We start from the raw sequence: 20229 nt of genomic DNA, 5'->3' as shown, positions 1-20229 counted from the left end.
CAGCTGTTAGAAAGAGAAAAGTACTAGAACTCCGGGAGCTGGCTTGGTACTATGAGCCAGGCATCTGCGTTGCTGGGAGCTGGCCCGGTGCTCACAGCTGGTTCTTGCGGAACATAAACATTAGACAATGCCACTCCATAATCCTATATAAACACAGCAAAACATGAAATTGTTCAAGCCACAAAAATGAACAAACATCCCTCTATTCTGGCGAATAAAAGTGACTCCTCTTTCTTTACCAATTACAGCTTTAGCTTCTGCCTAGTTTTCCTCCCTTTAGACAAAATTAAAATCTCCAATCATAGAATTATCCCCATTTCCTGACAGCATCCAGTCCAGTCCAGAGGAAAGCCCTTCTTCCTTAAACCCTCCCTAAAATCACCTAATACAAACCTAAATCCCACAATAAGTTCTTTCAATCACCAATGCCCCATAGTTCCCATGATATGCCTTCTCCTGCCAATAAGCAATCAACCCAACATGTTCAACTATGAGTATGTTCCTGGTGGCTTTTGGCTGGAACACATCAGTAGCTATTAAGTTAAAGGGTCATGATGGGGACCCAGAAAATCATTGACTCCAGATACCTCCCCTCTCTAACCCACACTCCCCCTCCAACACACACTGTATTATTCTGACTCATTAATTGCAGAATTCCAATAGAGGATGTACTGTACACAGGGCTATCCAGCACTAAAAATGTGACTAGTCCAAATTGAGTTATGGTATGAGTGCAAAATACACACCAAATTTTAAAGACTTAGTACAAAACAAAACAAAAAGATGTTTCATTAATAATTTTCATATTGATTACATGTTGAAATGATAAAATTTAGATATACTGAGTTAGATATTTTAAAAATTAATGTTCCCTGTTTCTCATTATTTTTTAATATAGCTAATGAATTTTAAATTATGTAGATGTTTCACATAACAATCATTCGTGGACTTTATTCAACAAACATGTATTACACACCCACTAAGGACCATATGCTGACAAGATGAATAAGACATGGTTCTTGCAAGGCTTTTACAGAGTGATGACTAGACAGGCCACTGAATGATGTTTTCAAACAACAAATATTTATTTGTTGCTATGAACCAGGCACCATTCTAAATGCAGCTATGCTCCAAAGACACAAAAATCGCTCGTCCATTAGAACATATATTCCAGTGAAAGAACCAGATAATAAAATAAATAACTAAATTACATAGTATATTAGAAGGTGTTAAGTGCTGTGAAAAAAAAATAAGACCATGAAGGGCGATAGGGACAACAGAGGATATTGCAATTTTAAACAGGATAGTGTGGAAGATTTCAAGACGCACTACATAGATCCGCCTTCATAGAAGGGAGGCGGTCAGCAGACAATCTTGGCTTTCAGCTCCTTCAGGGTCTGCTTCATCTGCAGAGAGCCACCATGGCTCAGCCATGCCGTTCATGGGGCAGCCCAAATTCGGTAACTAAATGAGAGAGGAATATAAAGGTCTGGCCGTGTCGGTCTGGTGCAGGACATGCTGATAGAGTTCTCTCCCGGATTGGATGAGGATTTGTCAGGCCTGTACCGCAGCTGACTTTTCCTGCCTACTCCTGTTACATCTGCCTCTCTTCACAGCTGTGGATTCCTAGAGACCTCCCCTCTCTAACCCACACTCCCTAATAAATATCCTGCACCCCAATCTCTGTCTCAGCATCTGCTTCCAGAGAATGCAGCCCGAGGGAAAGCCTCACGGAGAAGGTGACATTTGAGCCAAAAAGGAGAGTAGGCAGTAAGCCATGTAGAAGTATAGAGGAAGTCCTCTCTTGGAAAGGGAACCGCAAGTGCTAAGGCCCTGAGGTGAGAACCTGCCTGGGGTTTTCTAGGGCTGGCAGGGCAGCCAATGTGGCTGGAGCAGAGTGAGTGAGGAGTACAGAGAGATGAGGAAGAAGGGTCACGAGACAGACCATGTCGAGCCCTGAGGTCATGGTAAGGACTTTCGCTTTTACTTTAAATGAGATGGGAAGCCAGTGGAGGATTTTGAGGGCAGAAAACTTCCTTAATCTGCTTTTGGTCTTAAAAGGCAAGGGTGTCAGTTGGGAGGCTAATAAAATAAGGCGGTTGAGAGATGATGATAGCTTAGCACAGAGTGCAGGTGGTGAGAAGGCAGCAGAGTCTAGACATTTCTGGAAGGTGGAGCCAGTGAACTTTGTTGGATGTGGGGTATGAAAGAAAGAGAAGTCAGGATTTGTGGGATGACCAACTGGAGGAATGGAGCTGCCCTTTGACCAGTCTGGGGAAGGTGTTTGGCCAAGAAAACAGGGAGTTTGGTTTTGGATGTATGAAGCTTGAAGTGCCAGTAGATGTCCAGGTGCAGGAGTTTTGTATACACCACTAAAGAGCAGAAAGGCCTGTACTGGACACGTAACTTTGGGATTTGAAGGGACGTAAATGAAGTGCACCAGGCCACCCTGGGCACGGTCTGTTTTCTGGGCCTGGGTCCTAGAGCCACGTAGTTCCCTTAGCATATGTTTATTGAATACATAAACAAATTCATGATTGAATTTTAAAAACTGGTTGATTCCTCAACTCTGTGAGTTAGTGGTAAAAACTCCCTGAGACCCTACATTTTTGGTTCCGTAAATAAGGTTCTCATTGTTGTATTTACTGAGAAACTCTCAATACAGAGACACCTCATTTTAACATAATATTATTTGTTTCAACTAGATTATTAGATTATTCCTCCCTATAAATGGACTAATAACAGTTCCTTGTGCTGTCTTCTAATATATTTATTTGATGAATGTTCAATGAATTTTTTTTAACAGGCAGTGTAAATTAATGAAACACAAAGACCAATCATGATCTTCTCTCATCCCTTCTTAGAGAATTTGCTTCACCCAGAAATCCATCAGCTTGTTTTATGGTATGTGCTAAGCCGCCATTTCCTCTCTCCCTCTCCAAAGAAACCCTTTTCTAGGCTTGGATGAACCATTCCGACAATAGTTAAGAACAGATTTTATTCAGGAACTATTGCAATAAGGGAAAAGAGACCTCTCTATAGAACTGAGCTCAATTCCAAATACAGCATGGACCAGGGGAAACTTATAGCCATGGGGGCTGGGAGGTGTCTGTGAACATTGAACTAAGTGGAAACATCACAGTAAGGGTGGGGGGCAAGAGTCTAGCTAAACCAACTTGACAGGATTCTTCTGAAGGCAGGCCACCTGGGGATAGTGGTGGGTGATGAATTTGATTAGATATTAAGGGTAATCAGATATTGAGGGTGGGGGATCCTTTCTAAACTGACTTAGGATTCTTGCTGAAAGTGGGCTATGCAGGCCTGACAGACAGCAAAGCCTAAGGTTGAGCCTCTTCGAAACGAGGGCTTAGGGGAGCCTGACTCAAGTTTGGTCAAGGGGAAAATCTTTGCCAGAGCCTAAGATTAGAGATTCTTGAGCTAAGTAGTAACATGCCTGAGTCTGCGTTTCAGGGAAATGGATGAAGACGAACTGTGTCTAGGGAAGAGAGGAAGGCGCAACCCGTGTTTGGAGGCCTGGCAAGGAGGTAAGGATTGCCATCAGGTAGCCGCTGTGGACATAAATTGAAAAAGGACTTGGCACCTGGATAAAAGTGGGTTTTTGTGGAAATAGGAATAATTGAATACATAGGAGCCCAACTGGGTAACTGTGGGGGGACAATGATGCCATGAACAAATAGATCAACAGTAAGAGGTGACTTTTGGGGTCTAGATGTTCAGCATGCAACTCAAAATTGGAAATTCAGAGAAGTCTTCCTTTGTGAATTAATATTAGATCAAAACATTTATATTAACAGTTTGGTAGGAAAGTTTCCACTAAAGAGTGGAAGATAAAGGGGAAAAAAAGACTTATAATTCCACTGTTCTCATTTTGATATATTTTTTTTCCCAGTCTTTGCAGGGGTGGGGGGGGGGGTGCTTTAAAAAGTTTGTACTGTTAGAAATTTAAATTTTGGTTAAGTCAATATCCCTTAGTCTAGGGCTCCTGAAAAGAAGGCTTCTGGAGACATGTTGGGTAAATATTTGCTCCTAAATAGTGGCTGGATTGATGTTCTGTAACTCTTAAGACTAAATACATACTGACAATAAGTGTTTTCTTTTTTTGAGACTTTTACGTGTTTACTTTAGACTGAGAGTGAAACAGGTCTTTGCGCTAATGAGAAAGCAAAGAACAAGAAAGCAACTGCGGGTGAAGCAACTTCTTCCACACACTTCCGGATCCAAAGGCCCCACAGTCCGGACTCACCCCAAAGTAAGCCCTAGGTGGGCAGGAGCCAGAGCTCACGCATGCGCAGTAAAACTCAACGGCAGCCGCCCGCCCCCCGCCGTGAACTAGTCCCGCCCGGGCCTCGCTCAGTTCGCCCAATTCCGGGGGGACTGGGTTACCGCGCCACTGGTCCGACTTTCTTCCTTCCGTCCTCCATTGCTTTTCCCCTGTAATGGCATCCGGCCTGGGGAGACTGCTTTTGCGGGGGCCTCGCCGCCTCCTGGCGCCGGCCGCCCCGAGTCTCGTCCCGCCAGTTCGGGGCGTGAAGAAGGGATTCCGCGCCGCCTTCCGCTTCCAGAAGGAGTTAGAGCGGTGGCGTCTGCTCCGGTGCCCGCCGCCGCCCGTGCGCCGGTAGGAGCCGCCTCGGAAGGGGTCGGGGTGGGGGTCGAGGACCGGGCGGGTTGCTCCTCGCTAAAGCGCGCCTGGCTGGAGCTTGGGAGGTTTGCGGTAGAGACACCGGAGGAACCTGGACGCGCGGGCTGAGGCACCGGGGATAGATCTCTGCTTCGGGGTGGAACAAGGGTGCACGCCCGACGCCTGGGAACTCGTCCTTAGAGCCTATGAGCTGAGTTTGGAGAAATGAGGCCTGCTGAGGCTAACCTTTATGTGGGCTTGGGGTTGCAGTCTCTCTGTTGTAATGGCCGAGAATTCTTGGGAGAGAGAGATAAGAGGGCAGAAAGCATTCCACAGCATCGCGAGAGCAAAATTAAGTATATGCAACTACAAGTGCATTTGCCAGAATAAAAGGAAACCAGTTGAGCTTTGGTTTTTTTTGCCCCAGTTAATTTTGTTTCTTCTTAATCTTGTTCAGTAGTGTCTGGCGGTAGCTTGGCAAAGAAGTCCAGTAGTCTGGCAGAGAAAGACATCTTTATAGCTCCAAATGAGATCTACTGTACCTGAGGTCTCGAACCTTTTTCTCTAATAATGTGACTTTGACTTGTAGTCGTGGCGATGTAAAATAGACGCATCTCATTCTTTTGACTCCATTCGTAGGTATTTGAGTTCCATATTATTGCTATTATAACCGATGGAAGAGTGATTAGCTTTGAAGTTATTACTCCTTGGGAAATTTAGTATGAAACTTTGATAGGTACTTTAATATTACCCCCCAAAATTGAACCAATTTATACATCTGTCCGTAGGAATATACTTGTTCATATTCCTATACTCTTTCAAAACAATATTATTTTTCTAATAGGCAGAAAATAGTATTTAATTCACGTTTCTTTGATTATTGTGAGGTTAGTCACTTTTGGCTTTTATAGTTGGAAGAAACTAAGGATTATGTAGGTTAACATACATTTTATGACTTAGAACCACGATCTTTGTATTTTCCTATCCATTTTTACTTAAAAGAGTTTTACTTGAATTTATTGTCTCTTTTTAAAAAGACCTTTTAGCCATTCTTGGGAATGATTACGAACTTTTAACCTACTTGTAATGATACTAGATTATTTAGATGCTAACTTAAATGGGTGTTTTTAACACTTAATAAGAGATAAATATAGCATACTTCTTGTTTAGAGCTTGAACCTGTGAAATTATAACTCCTATTTCATACCTAGGTATAAAGCATAATTCCATGGTTATAGCAGAAGTAAAGAATCTAAAAGGTAGGGTAATGGCTTAGTCTCTGACGTTGAAGAACTTTAATGTGGCAGTTGGCTCAAAGGGAAAATGAATCCACCAGTGAATATAGCAAAGAACCACAAGTTATCATCTGACTTAAATTTTAACTTCCAGAAAATCAAACCGTGGTGTTAAAATGAAACTCGGTCTTTTTTTATTTCCTTTACATAATCAATAAAATTGTATCACAATTAAAGTTTTCGTGTTATTTTAACATCTTGTTCTCTTTACCATCTCTTATTGTCTTCTGTTTTACATTTTCAGTTCAGAGAAGCCCAACTGGGATTACCATGCTGAAATACAAGCATTTGGACATCGGTTACAGGAAACCTTTTCCTTAGATCTTCTCAAAACTGCCTTTGTTAATAGCTGCTATATTAAAAGTGAGGAGGCCAAGCGCCAAAACCTTGGAATAGAGAAAGAAGCTGTTCGTCTGAATCTTAAAGATAATCAAGAACTCTCTGAACAAGGGACATCTTTTTCAAAAACTTGTCTCACACAGTTATTTGAGGATGCATACCCAGACTTGCCTACTGAAGGCATTAAAAGTCTTGTTGACTTTCTCACTGGTGAGGAAGTGGTGTGTCACGTGGCCAGAAACTTGGCTGTGGAGCAGTTAACACTGAGTGCAGAATTTCCAGTTCCCCCGCCTGTTTTACAGCAGACTTTCTTTGCAGTGATTGGAGCCCTGCTACAGAGCAGTGGCCCTGAGAGGACCGCTCTTTTCATCAGGGTAGGTAATGCTTAATTGCACATGCTGGGACCTGCTTGAGGTGGAAAGGACGAAAACTTTTTTTGTAATTCGTTTCTTTATTATATGATCTTAGAAGGTGATCTGTGAATTTTTCTCCCTACCAAATTCTGAGAAAGACCTAAAGCTTTTTTTTTTTTTTTTTTAAGATTTATTTATTTATTTGGGAGAGAGAGCACGCACATGCATGTGTGCACATGGGGGCAGGCAGAGGGAGTGGGAGAGAGTCCTAAGCAGACAGCGCCGAGTGTGGAGGGTTGGCAGAGCCCGATCTCACGACCCTGATATTACAACCTGAGCCAAAACCAAGAGTTGGAGGCCTACCCGACTGCACCACCCGGGCACCCCCACATGTGCATTTTAGGAACATACTTCTTCATACTATCTCCCTGTTCTGGGAAATGGGATTAGAATATTCAACCTCCACTCCCACTGAAAGTTCTAATAATAAACTAGTAAGACCAGAAATCTATAGGGAAAAAATAGGCATATGTGATCACCAAAAAAATCTAGATTTCTTTTTACATTCCTACCAATACCTTAGGCATTAAAATTGTTTTTCCTTCACCCTACAGTTGCTTATTCTATATTGCAGATAATCCAGGGATTCATTCATAGGTGTAAGTAACCATATGTGTCTCATAAGGCAACTCTATATCTGTACATTAAAAGATTGAAAATCCCCTACTGAGGACTTAATAAATTAAAAAAAATTTTTTTTTAATTCAGTATAATTAACATACAGTGTTATATTAGTTTCAGGTGATAAATATTTTTTATTAACAAAACTGAACTAGAGTTCCGGTGCTTGGGCAAGTGTTGTAAGGAAATTATTTTGTGAACTGTTATTTTTCTTTTTAACATTTCTCCCCTCATGTCTCCATTTACACATCCTTTATTATATACTGTGTTTTTTAACACAAGTTAATTGCAATATATTGTGAAAATTCACGTTCCTGTATTTTCTGTCAACATTGGTAATGTTTTTTATTGGTAAATGAATTCTGCTTTGAATGTTCATAATTTTTCCATTTTCTTAGTCTTATAAATTGAAAATATTATCAAGTCTTAAACAGTTTTAAAAGACAATGTGAAATTACTTAAATGATTTTTTTTAAATCATGAATTTAAATAGTGAAGTACTATTATCTGGAGGCCCATAGTACTTTTTTTATAGGAGTTTCTGCCAGAAGTTACTACTACTTATTCATTAATTCATTTGTTTTAAAAATATTTTTCTTACTGATGAAAGCATATTTCTTAGTTATGAGATAAGATTTTACCTTCAACTATGAATTTTGGTTTTTTTTTTTTTTCAAGTTTTTATTTAAGTTCCATTTAGTTAATATATAGTGTAATATTAGTTTCAGGAGTAGAATTTAGTGATTTATCACTTACATATAACACACACTGCCCATCCAAACAAGTGTACTCCTTAATACCCATCACCCATTTAACCTACCCCCCTGCCTACCTCCCCTCTAGCAGCCCTGTTAACTCTCTCTAGTTAAGAGTCTGTTTTACGGTTTTCCTCTCTCTTTTTCCCCCCAAGTTCATCTGTTTTTCATTTCTTAAATTACACATATCAGTGAAATCATTTTGTATTTGTCTTTCTCTGACTGACTTATTTTGCTTAACATAATACTCTCTAGCTCCATCCACGTCATTGCAAATGGCAAGATTTCATTCTTTTTTATGGCTGAGTAATATTCCATTGTGTGTGTGTATACCACTTTATTCATCAGTTGTTGGACATTTGGGCTCTTTCCATAATTTGGCTACTGTTGATAATACTATAAACGTTGGGATGCATGTGTCCCTTCGAATCAGTATTTTTGTATGGTTTGGTTAAATACCTAGTAGTGTAATTGCTAAATCATGTGGTAGTTCTATTTTTAACTTTCTGAGGAACCTCCATACTGTTCTCCAGAGTGGCCACACCAGTTTGCATTCCCACCAACAGTGGGAATCCTCGCCAACTTCTGTTGTTTGCTGTGTTGTTAATTTTAGCCATTCTGAATGTTGTGAGGTGGTATCTCATAGTTTTGTATTTCCCTGATGATGGGTGATGTTGAGCATAGTTTCTTGTGTCTGTTGGCCTTCATGTGTCTTAATGTCTTCTCTGGAAAAATGCCTATTCATGTGTTCTGCCCATTTCTTTTCTTTTTTTTTTTTTGTGTTCTGCCCATTTCTTAACTGGATTATTTGTTCTTTGTGTGTTGAGTTTGATAAGTTTGTTACAGATTCTGGATACTAACCCTTTTCAGATATGTCATTTGCAAGTATCTTCTCCCATTCTGAAGGTTGCCTTTTAGTTTTGTTGATTGTTTCCTTTGTTGTGCAGAAGCTTTTTGTCTTGATGAAGTCCCAGTAGTTCATTTTTGCTTTTGTTTCCCTTGCCTCTGGAGATGTGTCTAGTAAGAAGTTGCTATAGCCTATGTCAAAAGAGGTTGCTGCCTGTGTTCTATTCTAGGATTTTGATGGTTTCCTGTCTCATATTTAGGTCTTTCATCCATTTTGAATTTATTTTTGTGTATGGTGTAAGAAAGTCGTCCAGTTTCATTCTTTCACATGTTGCTGTCCAGTTTTCCCAACACCATTTGTTGAAGAAACCATCTTTTTTCCAGTGGATATTCTTTTCCTGCTTTGTTGAAGATTAGTTGACCATATAGTTGTTGTTCCATTTCTGAGTTTTCTATTCTGTTCCATGGATCTATGTGTGTTTTTGTGCCAGTACCATACTGTGTTTTTTTTTTTTTTAACTTATTTATGTGTTTATTTCATTAATATTTTTATTTTATTTTTGGGATGGGGAGGGGCAGCGGGGGAAAAAGAGAGATAATCTTAAGCAGGCTCCACGCCCAGCAAAGAGCCTGACACTGGGCTTGATCTCACAATCCTGAGATCATGACCTGCGCTGAAATCAAGAGTTGGATGCTTAACCCACTGTGCCACCTGGTGCCCCAGGACCATACTGTCTCGATCACTACAGCTTTGTAATATAACTTGACGTCCAGAATTGTGATGCCTCCAGTTTTGCTTTTCTTTTTCAAAATTGCTTTGGCTATTTGGGGTCTTTTGTGGTTCCATATAAATTTTAGGGTTGTTTGTTCTGTGAAAAATGCTGGTGGTATTTTGATAGGAATTGCATTGAATGTAGATTGTTTTGGGTAGTATAGACATTTTAACAGTATTTGATCTTCCAATCCATGAACATAGAATGTTTTTCCATTTCTTTGTGTCATCTTCAATTTCTTTCATAAGTGTTCTGTAGTTTTCAGAGTACAGATCTTTTACCTCTTTGGTAAGTTTATTCCTAGATAATCTCACGGGTTTTGGTGCAGTTGTAAATGGGATCTATTTCCTGATTTCTCTTTTGCTCCTTCATTATTGGTATGTAAAAATGCAACAGATTTCTGGACGTTGATTTTGTATCCTGAGACTTTACTGAACTCGTGTATCAGTTCTAGCAACTATTTGGTGGAATCTTTTGAGTACTCTTGCCAGAGTATCATGGCATCTGCAACAACTATGATTTTTATAATAAAACTTACATGAAAAACTATATGGACATGAAAAGGAATAGTACATTTTGTCTTTTTCAATCCCCATTAAGTTTTTAAATTCTGTTAAAAGTGTACTTTGAATATGATCCTTATTTTCTTTATACTACTTTAAATGTATAAATTGTATTTTTATATGCAGGACTTCTTAATTACTCAGATGACTGGAAAAGAACTCTTCGAGATTTGGAAGATAATAAATCCCATGGGGCTACTGGTAGAAGAACTGAAGAAAAGGAATATTTCAGCTCCTGAATCTAGACTTACCAGGCAGTCTGGAAGCACCACAGCTTTGCCTGTGTTTTTTGTTGGCTTATACAGGTTAGTAAAATCTTATTTATTTATTTTAAAGATTTTATGGTTAGTAAAATTTTAATCTTGACTTCATAACATTGATTGGAAGCCTTAACAACTGACCTTTCACAATTCCTTAAGATAAGCTCTAATTGCATTAACGGATTTAAAAAAATCTCATTCCCATGATTATCTATATACTGCTTCCTTTTCTGCTGGTCAGTCTTAGGGGAAGGTCAGTAATCTGTGGTTTGTTAATAGTAGCTTTTGTTAACCAACTATACATTGTAGAATCCATTCATTTCAATGAGTAAGAATTTCATGTTAACCTAAACATTTCTGTAGACAAATAAAAGTTCTGATTCATAAGTGTTAGAGATTTACCCCTAATCCACACTTGTAACAGCTTCAACTGAGCCTAGGACTGGAAAAGGAAGGGTTTAGTTAGTTGTCCATCAAAATATATAAATCAGCCCACATTGAGACTGTTTTAGTTTTGTTAGTAAACAGTTGGCTTGCCCCCACTGATTGAATATTTAAGAAACTTGGTTAAAATTTAGGTCAGTATTTTTCTGATCTTTATATGATGTAGGATTTTATAGGTTAAAGGCAATGGAAGGACATCACAAAGGAGAAAATGGACAATGTTGTAAAAAGTTTCAACTGTAGTTTTAATTGAAATGCAAAGCAAAATAACGAGGTACTCTTTTGCTTATTAGCTTGGTAAGTCTTAAACACATCCTTTATCAGCAGTTCATATATTCCTAATAGAAGAAAAGAGTGGTATAGTATTTCTGTCAGTAATTTTGACCAAATGCCAGGAGTCTTTAAATTCTTCATGTTCTTTGATTTGGTATTCTCACTTTGGGTGTGTCTCTCCAGGTTACATAAAAAATGTGTAAACAAAGATGTTCATTTGTTTGCTCTTTGTACCCCATGCCTAGAACAGTTCTTAGGACATGGTAGTCAGTAAACAGTTGTTGAACTAACAGCATTTTTTCAGTTAGAAAATTAGAAATAACTTTGGTATCCAGTAAGAGGGAAATAATAAATGCACATGATAGAATATAGTACAGCGAGGACAGGTGATGCTGTTAAAGGATTTTTAGTGACATATGGAAGTTTTGAAGAATGCTCTCTTATTTTTAAACGAAGCAGTTTGCCCTATTACTAACAGTGGTTGTCATTGGGTAGTAGAATTATTTAATTTTTCCTAGATTTTATGTAATGGTATTTTAAAAAATGATCCGTGATACACTAAGACCATCATTGGACTAGAAACATGATATACATCTTGTGCTTGAAATTCACTTAGATGATTTTCTCTATTCCATACTATTACAAATATGTATGTGTAGAATTATTACTGTAAAGTTTAACCTATATGATTAATCTTTGTTTCATTTCAAATTACTGCCACAGAAAATAGTTCTTAGCAAATTCCTTCCATGTTGTTGTTTTTTTTTTCCCCTGTATAGTTTTGCTCATTTTTCTTTAATTTGGTTCTATTCTTCCTTGGCTTTCAAGTCAACTTATATTAAATCTGAGCTACTAAGTAAAGTTGCTGTTTATGAGATTTTCAGAGATGCTTCTTTTAGTTGGATAGGTAAAGTTTGGGGTCAGGAAATTTCTTGGAAGTACTTAAATGTAATTGAGAAGTAGCACATCCTTTCCTCCCTGTGGGAACACTTTTACATTTTTGGAGATGAGTTTGCTAGTTATCATAATAGAAATCTCACTAAAGCAGGAATACCCATTTTTGTTTAATTTGGCTTTACTAGAACACCGATAACCTTAAGTGTTCACTGCTACCTCAGTATCTTCTGGGAATAAGTTAGAGCGGATTATAATATATAAAATAATGTTTTAAATCTTAGCAAGTTTTAAAGATCTAAAGCTCTTAATTTAAAATACAGAACTGATTTCTCATTTATTTTAAAGTTTAGATGAGAAACCAGAAAGGCACAGTTTTTTTTCCATAAAATTTTTCCTCATATCACAGATTTAAGATGAATTAAAAATAATGTAGTTATAGTTTCCATGAATATTTTTAATAGTTTCAGGCTTTATAGCAAGATTTTTATATATTCTTTAAATTCTTCCATCAACAACAATAACAGAACAAACCCATACTTACTTAGATGTGCCTTGGTTTTTTGATTTGAAAAATATTGGACCTAGTGAGTTGTTTATATTTCTATGGAAATGTAAATATTTCTTTTCTAACTGCTATATATAATGAATTTGCAACAAAACTAGTTAATTTTCGAAAGATACTATATCCAAAGCTCCTGTGTTACTTCTGGTAGATATTATTGCCAAAACAAGATTGAGAAACCATAACCCGTTTGTGGACTGTGTCTTATGATCACGGGTAATTTCAGACTACTCTTGGTTTTTTTCTAGTGATAAGAAGTTGATTGCAGAAGGACCTGGGGAAACAGTGCTGGTTGCAGAAGAAGAAGCGGCTCGAGTGGCACTTAGGAAACTCTATGGGTTCACTGAGAACAGACGGCCCTGGGACTATTCCAAGTCCAAAGAGAATTTAAGAGCAGAAAAGGCTATCACTGCCAGCTAACCTGCCAGAATTGTGGCAGCCTGAAATTTGTGAGCCAGAGAATGAGATAAATGTCAAAGATGTTCAAAGCTGGACATTTTTCAAATTGTAAAGAAATAGGTCTTATTTCTCATAATGAGTTCCTAAAATTAAACAGATATTTATCAGGTCATTGATTTTTTTTCTTTTTCCTTTTTGTTTTGTCAAAAGTCTTTTTTGGATGTTTTTCCAGTAAGTTTTTTCTAAAGTCCTTGATTTTATTATTTTATTTAACATGTATAGTTAGGTCTATTTTATTCCCGGCTAGCTTTGAGGTATCACCATAATTTGCATATGTGTTTTACGTGAACTTTCATACCAATAAAAAAGTCACTCTTTCTCTAACTCTAAAGATTTTACTGTAGTTTAATTTGATATACCCAGGTTGGTGAACTTTGTCCCTTTAATAGGATTTTAGCTAAAAGAGTAATAACTCTTAACCTTTAGAAATGTAAAAGTGCAGCTTATCACAGTTAGATGGGTATTTACCTGACCCCTAGATTCTGTCTAGGTTTGAAATTCTGTATACTAATTCATCTCATAGTTATTCAATTTCTATAAAACAAATAACAGAAAAGATAAACTTTATGCTTTTAAAAGAAAGTCGAAAGCAGCTAACTGAAAAATATATATCAATGTTAATGGAAAAATAAGGCATATATTTATCAATTGAGTATTCCATAATCATAATCATAGCCACTGTGTACCAAACACTGTTCTAAGTATTTTACTGTAACACATTCAGTTTCTAGAGGACAAATCTTAAGAGTATGTCCTTCTGGTTCTTCAATCATTGTGTTGAATTCAGTAATCCTCCAACTGCAAATTCTTTGTTTCTTTGTTTCTTTTTAGCTCTTTGGCAATAGTGGTAATTTTTAGTTTGAATTTGTCAGTAGTCACTCAGGCGTTAACAAGAAAAATGGGACTTGGGAGTTGAGAATAGAAATGTTAAAACTGACAGCACTGGGACGCCTGGGTGGTTCAGTCGGTTAAGGGTCTGCCTTCGGCTCAGGTCATGATCCCAGGGTCCTGGGATCGAGTCCTGCATCGGGCTCCCTGCTCTGTGGGGAGCCTGCTTCTCCCTCTGCCTGCCGCTCACCCTGCTCTCTCTCTCTCTAACGAATAAATGGATAAAATTAAAAAAAAATAAATATGTAAATAAAAATTTAAAAAATCTGAAAAAGAAAAAACACCTGACAGCACTTTTGCCATAAAATCTTTTTTTTTAATTGAAATATTTTTATGTTCAAAGAGCTAGCATTAAGGTAGATATCTTGGATGAACCATTCAGGGTTAATCCAACTTCCTGAAGCCTGCATCCTTTTACTGATGAAGACGCTGGTGGGACACACTGGGGCCATATTTCCAGATCAGAACGAGATCCCTGGCTGAGTTTTCGCGGCTCCCGTAGAGCTGCTGGTGACCCCTCTTGCTTTCTCGGATGCAAGGAGGCAAAAGGCTTGCCATAAAATCTTTTTATAAAAGAGGATAAAGGGGACCTTTGAAACCCCTTTCCTGAGACTGGTCAGAGAAGTGGGAGTTTTGTCGTATGTAAGGGGGCTTTCAGCTATCACAGGTAAAGCAGAGGCTGTTTTCAGAGGGGGAAGTTTGAGAACTACCTAACTGGCCAAATTGGTAGGTTAAATGATTTCACCTTTCTTTTGAGAAACTCCTAACACTTGAACCCAGGGATAGAGGGCCAAACCCAGTAGTAAAAAATGCCACACTCAGGTGCGTCATCTACAAGTAAACGTGATTTGATAAGCATCTCCTGGACACCAGAGAAGAGATCATAGAAAGTTTCTGAGAAGCAAAAGACAGTAAATGTCCTCTAACCACTTACTCATCCAGTATATGCAAAATGTCAGGTTTAGCTAGAATATAATGTTATTTTAGGTGGACATTTTTTCCAAGGGTCTTTGGAGAATTCAGCTGCAAAGTTCGTAGTCCTTCATTTCCCCCATAAATGGTGCTGATAATGTGATCCCAAATTTCTGTTTAGGGCATTTTGCAGGACCTTATCCTACAATGTTGGAGGGGAACTATACTCATTCTTTGATTTTTGAGCTTCTGAACCTTGAATGCTTTTAGATATACATGTGGGACAAATCTAGCTCTAGTTCATAAAAGCTACTTTGCAAGTAGAGAGATCCAAATCGCTTAGGAAGAATGTGATTTCAACACATTTCTAAGTCTTCCCTGAATTTAAGTTGTACTTTTAAAAGGCACCCACTAAACTATGATGGGCTGGAATGTAGAAAGTAAAACACATTTTCGCAGTTCCACATGAAATTGCTTGGTACTTGGAACCAACCTCTAGAGAACTTTAATTTGCTGTATAAGAACCAATAAATACAAGGGGCGCCTGGGTGGCTCAGTCGTTAAGCGTCTGCCTTCGTCTCAGGTCATGATCCCAGCGTCCTGGGATCGAGCCCCGCATCGGGCTCCCTGCTCAGCAGGAAGCCTGCTTCTCCCTCTCCCACTCCCCCTGCTTGTGTTCCTGCTCTCGCTGTGTCTCTCTCTGTCAAATAAATAAAATCTTAAAAAAAAAAAAAGGACCAATAAATACTGTGTAAATGTGATGTGTGGGCAAGAGGAACATAGGTGTGAGAATGTTGTCAACGGAGTGTGTGACCAAGAGCATTCAGTGACCATGTGGAACACTGCCTTTTTGACTAATGTCTGATTCATGTTGGGAAGACAGTCATGACCATAAGGAAGTTGGAGAAATACAGTAGCACTAATACTTGAGCTTGGACTGGCACCATTGAAAGATGTTAAAGTCATTTACTTTGAAATTCTGACATCCTTTCCCACCATTTCTCACTGGCTAGTTCTCTAAGCCCAAAGTGTAACATTGAGCCAAAAATGCATGATTGAGGTCTATAGACTCAATTACATAAGCCTTATTCTTTTTAGTCCATATTGTTTTTATGATATGCATATATAAAACAGGGAACAGCATTCTTAAAGTGTTTTATGTGGTCATGAGAGAGTGAACTATTACTAGAAACTCTACCTTCCAAGTAAAAATGGAACAAATAGGGGCTGTTTCTGTGTGTGTTCACATTTTTTAAACTTTGGCCACAAGGTGGTGTGGTAATCCTACTTCATAGTTTAGTATGCAAAGTGCCCATTGCGAGGAACACTTTTCTCCCTCCACAGGAAGGAGAGATGGATAAAGCAAAGGATTACAGCGAAAACTGACTTTTCAAGGCCTCTTAGAGCTCTAATATCCTATGAACGTGATTGTAGAAACTAGCTGACCTTGTCCCTTAGGATGTTAAGAGTCTGATACATGAACACTTTACCTAAGATGCCAAGGTATGGATGTTTGAGCTCTTTCATATTTCCTGAAAAGAGGGAAAGTTGTAGGGTTGCCATAGATAATACTATGGCCCCTTCTTCCTATTCTTTTCTTCCCTTTTTTTGTGGCAGGAGAAGATGCACTGCAGACTCAAGGGAATCTTTCTGTGCATCTTGACCCTTGATGAAACCAGATGTGGACGTTCTTCCCCTGTGGGGGACCAGCTCACAACTCTCCCAGGCTGAGGGGGGCCCACTGAGGAGGCCCTGCTGGTAGTAAGGAAGTTAACGTGTGTATCCCTAAGCCCACTTGGTTTTCTCCTCCCTTCAGTTGACCCCGGTGTCATCTCCAAATCTAGTGTGTAAAGCCTGTCTACCATCGTCCCCGAGGACCCAGAGCTGAGGCTTATAACTTTGGATGGCTATCAGAGCACGTGGAAGCCATGGTTCTCTCTGTAGAATACCAAAGAATGATTGTTAGATTAAATCCCATCTTGCAAACGAAGAACAAGTTTTTTGTTTTGTTTTGTTTTTTTCAGGAGAAAATTCATGCAATCAAAAATTGTAATCACAAGCACACATGCTCCTGGAAAAAAAGCAGTTTTGATGTTGGTAGTAGCTGTGCTTTCCACTAACACTCATTTGTTCTCGTTCAGGTAGCTGGGTGCCTGTTAATGCTCACTCACAACAGAAGACTAATAGTTTTAAGAGAAATTTCTGGGAGAAAAGCAATTAAGAAAATTAAAAACATTAACATATTCCCCCTTCAACTGAGGAAGAACTCTATTATTTGATTGTTTGCAGAATACATTTTTACCACATCTGTTATATATTAAAATCATCAAATGAACTAATGAGTTTGTTCTAATGAGTTTTGCAGAAGAGATGAGTAATGAGGTCATGGGGTGCTGGAGAAGAATATTCCTAATCAGAGCAATTGCCTGACTTTCCGAAGACACTTCCTCTATGTATGTTATTGATCAGTGTCTACCCAGCAAGACAACAAATCAGTCAGGGCCAGAGATATTTATCAGTAGGCAATAGAGTTAATAAGACAAATACAGTAAAATAAAATCAGCTGATCATCCTCAGATTAACCAACCTGACAGTGATGTGTCTGGGGCTCCTGAAAACCTGCCTCTGGGACTGAGCTGTGGGTACTTGCATTATTCCCTCGTCTATGAGGGACAAGTGCAAAGGCCTACTACCCTTCTCTTTACCTTTGGTAAAGGGATTAAGATTAGAAACTTCAGATGAAGGAGGTATAGCGCTGAGAAATTTAATAATTCACTTCCATTTCGGTACCTCCTATTCAATAATTTAATCTGCAAACACTAATAATGTACCTGCTATCATATAAAACAGTGATTTCTCATTTAACAAATTTCTCCTTTAAATCACATCTGCCTCCTTTTTTCTTCAAGATTTGGGAGAGGGTCCAAGGGACAGTTGGGGAATAATCAGAAGAAACGGGCTTTACAGCCAGTGGCGCCTTCCACTCTTGGGTGGCCTGAAGTGGACTCTTGAGGGACACGGGGTCTCTCAGCGGTCATGGGAGGCCAAGGACAGAGAAGTCCTCCACCAGTTAGTTAACTGGGTCTGCTCCTCTCCCCAGGCAGCCACCGATGACCAGTCCTAAGAAGTGGTGTTTGCTACTCTGCTGGGTCAGAGCAAATCCCTGCTCCTCCCACTTCAGTTTCTTAGACCCTTTAATGTGGAACTCATGGGTCATTCGGTTTTTCACTTTCAGAAGAACAAAGAGTTACTGGGACAAAAGTCACTCCCTTGTGTCTTATGATTGGCATTTTTTCCAAGTTACTTGTCATCAACTTTTTAGGACAAAGACTCAAAGGCCAATAAGACATAGAGCTTTCGACTTATTTGGGTCAGTGCCTATTCTTTTTTTCCATTGTGTCTCGGGCAGAATGGAAAATCCTCATTTCATTAAGTGTCAGAAGAGTGATTTTACTGGTTGTTGGCCTCGGTTCCATAGGTCTACCATTTTGTTACTTTAGGAAAATTGCAGCCTGTCTCCTACCCACACTCAATGTGACATCTAATCTATATGATAAATTGTTTGCTCATATGTCTACATACATAGCAAATAAAGATTCTGACACCCAATTCCAATGTGTGGGGATTTTCCCCCGCATCACCAATACTCAGACACCAGGTGGATATCCTACAATTCAATTCAAATCTAACACCAGCTACTGAGAGGGAGTATCACATCTCACCCTCACCCGTTAGGGGCTCGGGCCCACAAGGCTGCCTCCCCCAACCCCCCACTTCAGATGCTGATTGCCACCCGGGTTGTCACCTGTACTTCTGACCCTTTGGCTATAAATCAGAGAGGTTCCCAGGACCCCCTCCTTGGGTTCTATTAACTTGCTAGAGTGACTCACAGAACTCAGAGAAACATCTTACTTACTGGATTGCTGGTTTATAAAAGGATATAACTCAGGAACAGCTAGATGGAAGAGATGCATAGGGCAAGGTCTGGGGAAGGGCGAGGGGCTTCCCTGCCATCCTAGTGCACCACTCACACAAATCCCCAGGTGCTCACTGACCCGGAAGCTCTCCGAACCTGTCCTTTGGATTTTTATGGAGGCTTCATTACAAACACATAGTCAATTAAATCATCTGGCCATTGGCCATTGATTCAACCTCCAGCCCTTCTCCCCTCCCCAGAGGTCAGTGGGGGTGGAGCTGAAAGTTTCAGCCCTCCAATCACATGGTTGGGTCTCCTAGCAACCAGCCTCCATTCTGTAGTCATCAAGGCTCCCAGGTGTCTCTCTTTGGAGGATACCCTGGCCAGCCCTCCAGAGCTAGCCCTGGCTGGCAGTCCAGATTACTGCAGGTCTGCCTTCTGTGGAAATATGCACGTTTATGTAGGTGAGGGCTTGGAATTAGGTAGATGCCTTGTAACCTCAAGGGCTCCCTCCCATGACCCAGCCTCTCTGGATGCTTGCCTTGTTTGGCCAGAAGTTACTCCATTAACATAACACAAGAGACCTTTATAGCTCTCTGTCACTTTGTAAATTCCAAGGGTTGGGGGAGCTCTGTGCCAGAAATGGGGATGAAAACCAAATATATATCTCTTATTATAAATCACAATATTGGGGCACCTGGGTGGCTCAGTTAAGCCTCTGACTTCATCTCAGGTCATGGTCTCAGGGTCCTGGGATTGAGCCCCGGGTGTGGCTCTGCACTTAGTGGGGAGTCAGCTTGTCCCTCTCCCTCTATGTACCCCCCTTATACTCTCTCTCAAATAAATAAAATCTTAAAAAAAAAATCACAGTATCACAGCAAATGTGATCTTTTATGACAGGTCTGCAATTTTTTGTGGCAGTCTCCATATCTTAAATTTATTTCAGTTTCCCTCAAATAAAGTAGTTTTTCTAAATTTTATCTTTTTGAAGACAAGGCCTATTGACTCATTGAAGTATATCGAAAGATAAAAGTTGAATTATGTAATAGTAATAATTTGAGAAGACCTTTCCCCCAGTCCAGAGATTATCAACAAGTTCTAGAAGCTGCAAGAGTCAGGTCAGAATCTGGGTGCTGATGGGTAAGAAAGGGCTAAAGATGAGCTGGGAAGATCAAGTGAAACAGAGAAGAAATATAGTCTAGGAACCTTGAATTATGATTCCTCTATGAGATTCTTCCAAGTTCTCTATATCATAAATTTGAAACTTTACTATCTAGTATACTGAAGAGGCATTCAGAAATGGGACCAGATACTTCAAAATTTAATGTGCTCAGTAAAATATGACCAATTTCTATTTTGGGGGAACAGACTATC

At 39.3% G+C, this 20229-nt stretch overlaps 1 protein-coding gene across 1 annotated transcript; it reads left to right on the top strand.

The window, feature by feature from the left end:
• The first annotated feature begins 4384 nt into the window (after positions 1 to 4384).
• MRPL44 (mitochondrial ribosomal protein L44) lies at positions 4385 to 13463 on the top strand. The gene is made up of 4 exons (XM_032401207.1): positions 4385 to 4636; positions 6179 to 6647; positions 10371 to 10549; positions 12929 to 13463. Exons 1-4 carry the CDS (start codon positions 4458 to 4460, stop codon positions 13098 to 13100), a joined length of 999 nt encoding a protein of 332 aa, XP_032257098.1. The 5' UTR covers positions 4385 to 4457; the 3' UTR covers positions 13101 to 13463.
• Positions 13464 to 20229: the final 6766 nt, after the last annotated feature.

This window comes from Phoca vitulina, unplaced genomic scaffold (genome assembly GCF_004348235.1).
Source record: "Phoca vitulina isolate PV1807 unplaced genomic scaffold, GSC_HSeal_1.0 scaffold1, whole genome shotgun sequence".
Classification (NCBI taxonomy): domain Eukaryota; kingdom Metazoa; phylum Chordata; class Mammalia; order Carnivora; family Phocidae; genus Phoca; species Phoca vitulina.
Note: the sequence above shows the minus strand (reverse complement) of the source record. Positions and strands in the feature narration are given on the sequence as shown.

Bases quoted from the DNA above. Each gene is read 5' to 3' on its own strand.
- MRPL44 (XM_032401207.1), top strand. From the start codon at position 4,458: ATGGCATCCGGCCTGGGGAGACTGCTTTTGCGGGGGCCTCGCCGCCTC. The intron at 4,637-6,178 runs GTAGGAGCCGCC...TTACATTTTCAG, and splicing joins CCGCCGCCGCCCGTGCGCCG to TTCAGAGAAGCCCAACTGGG. The intron at 10,550-12,928 runs GTTAGTAAAATC...GTTTTTTTCTAG, and splicing joins TTTTTTGTTGGCTTATACAG to TGATAAGAAGTTGATTGCAG.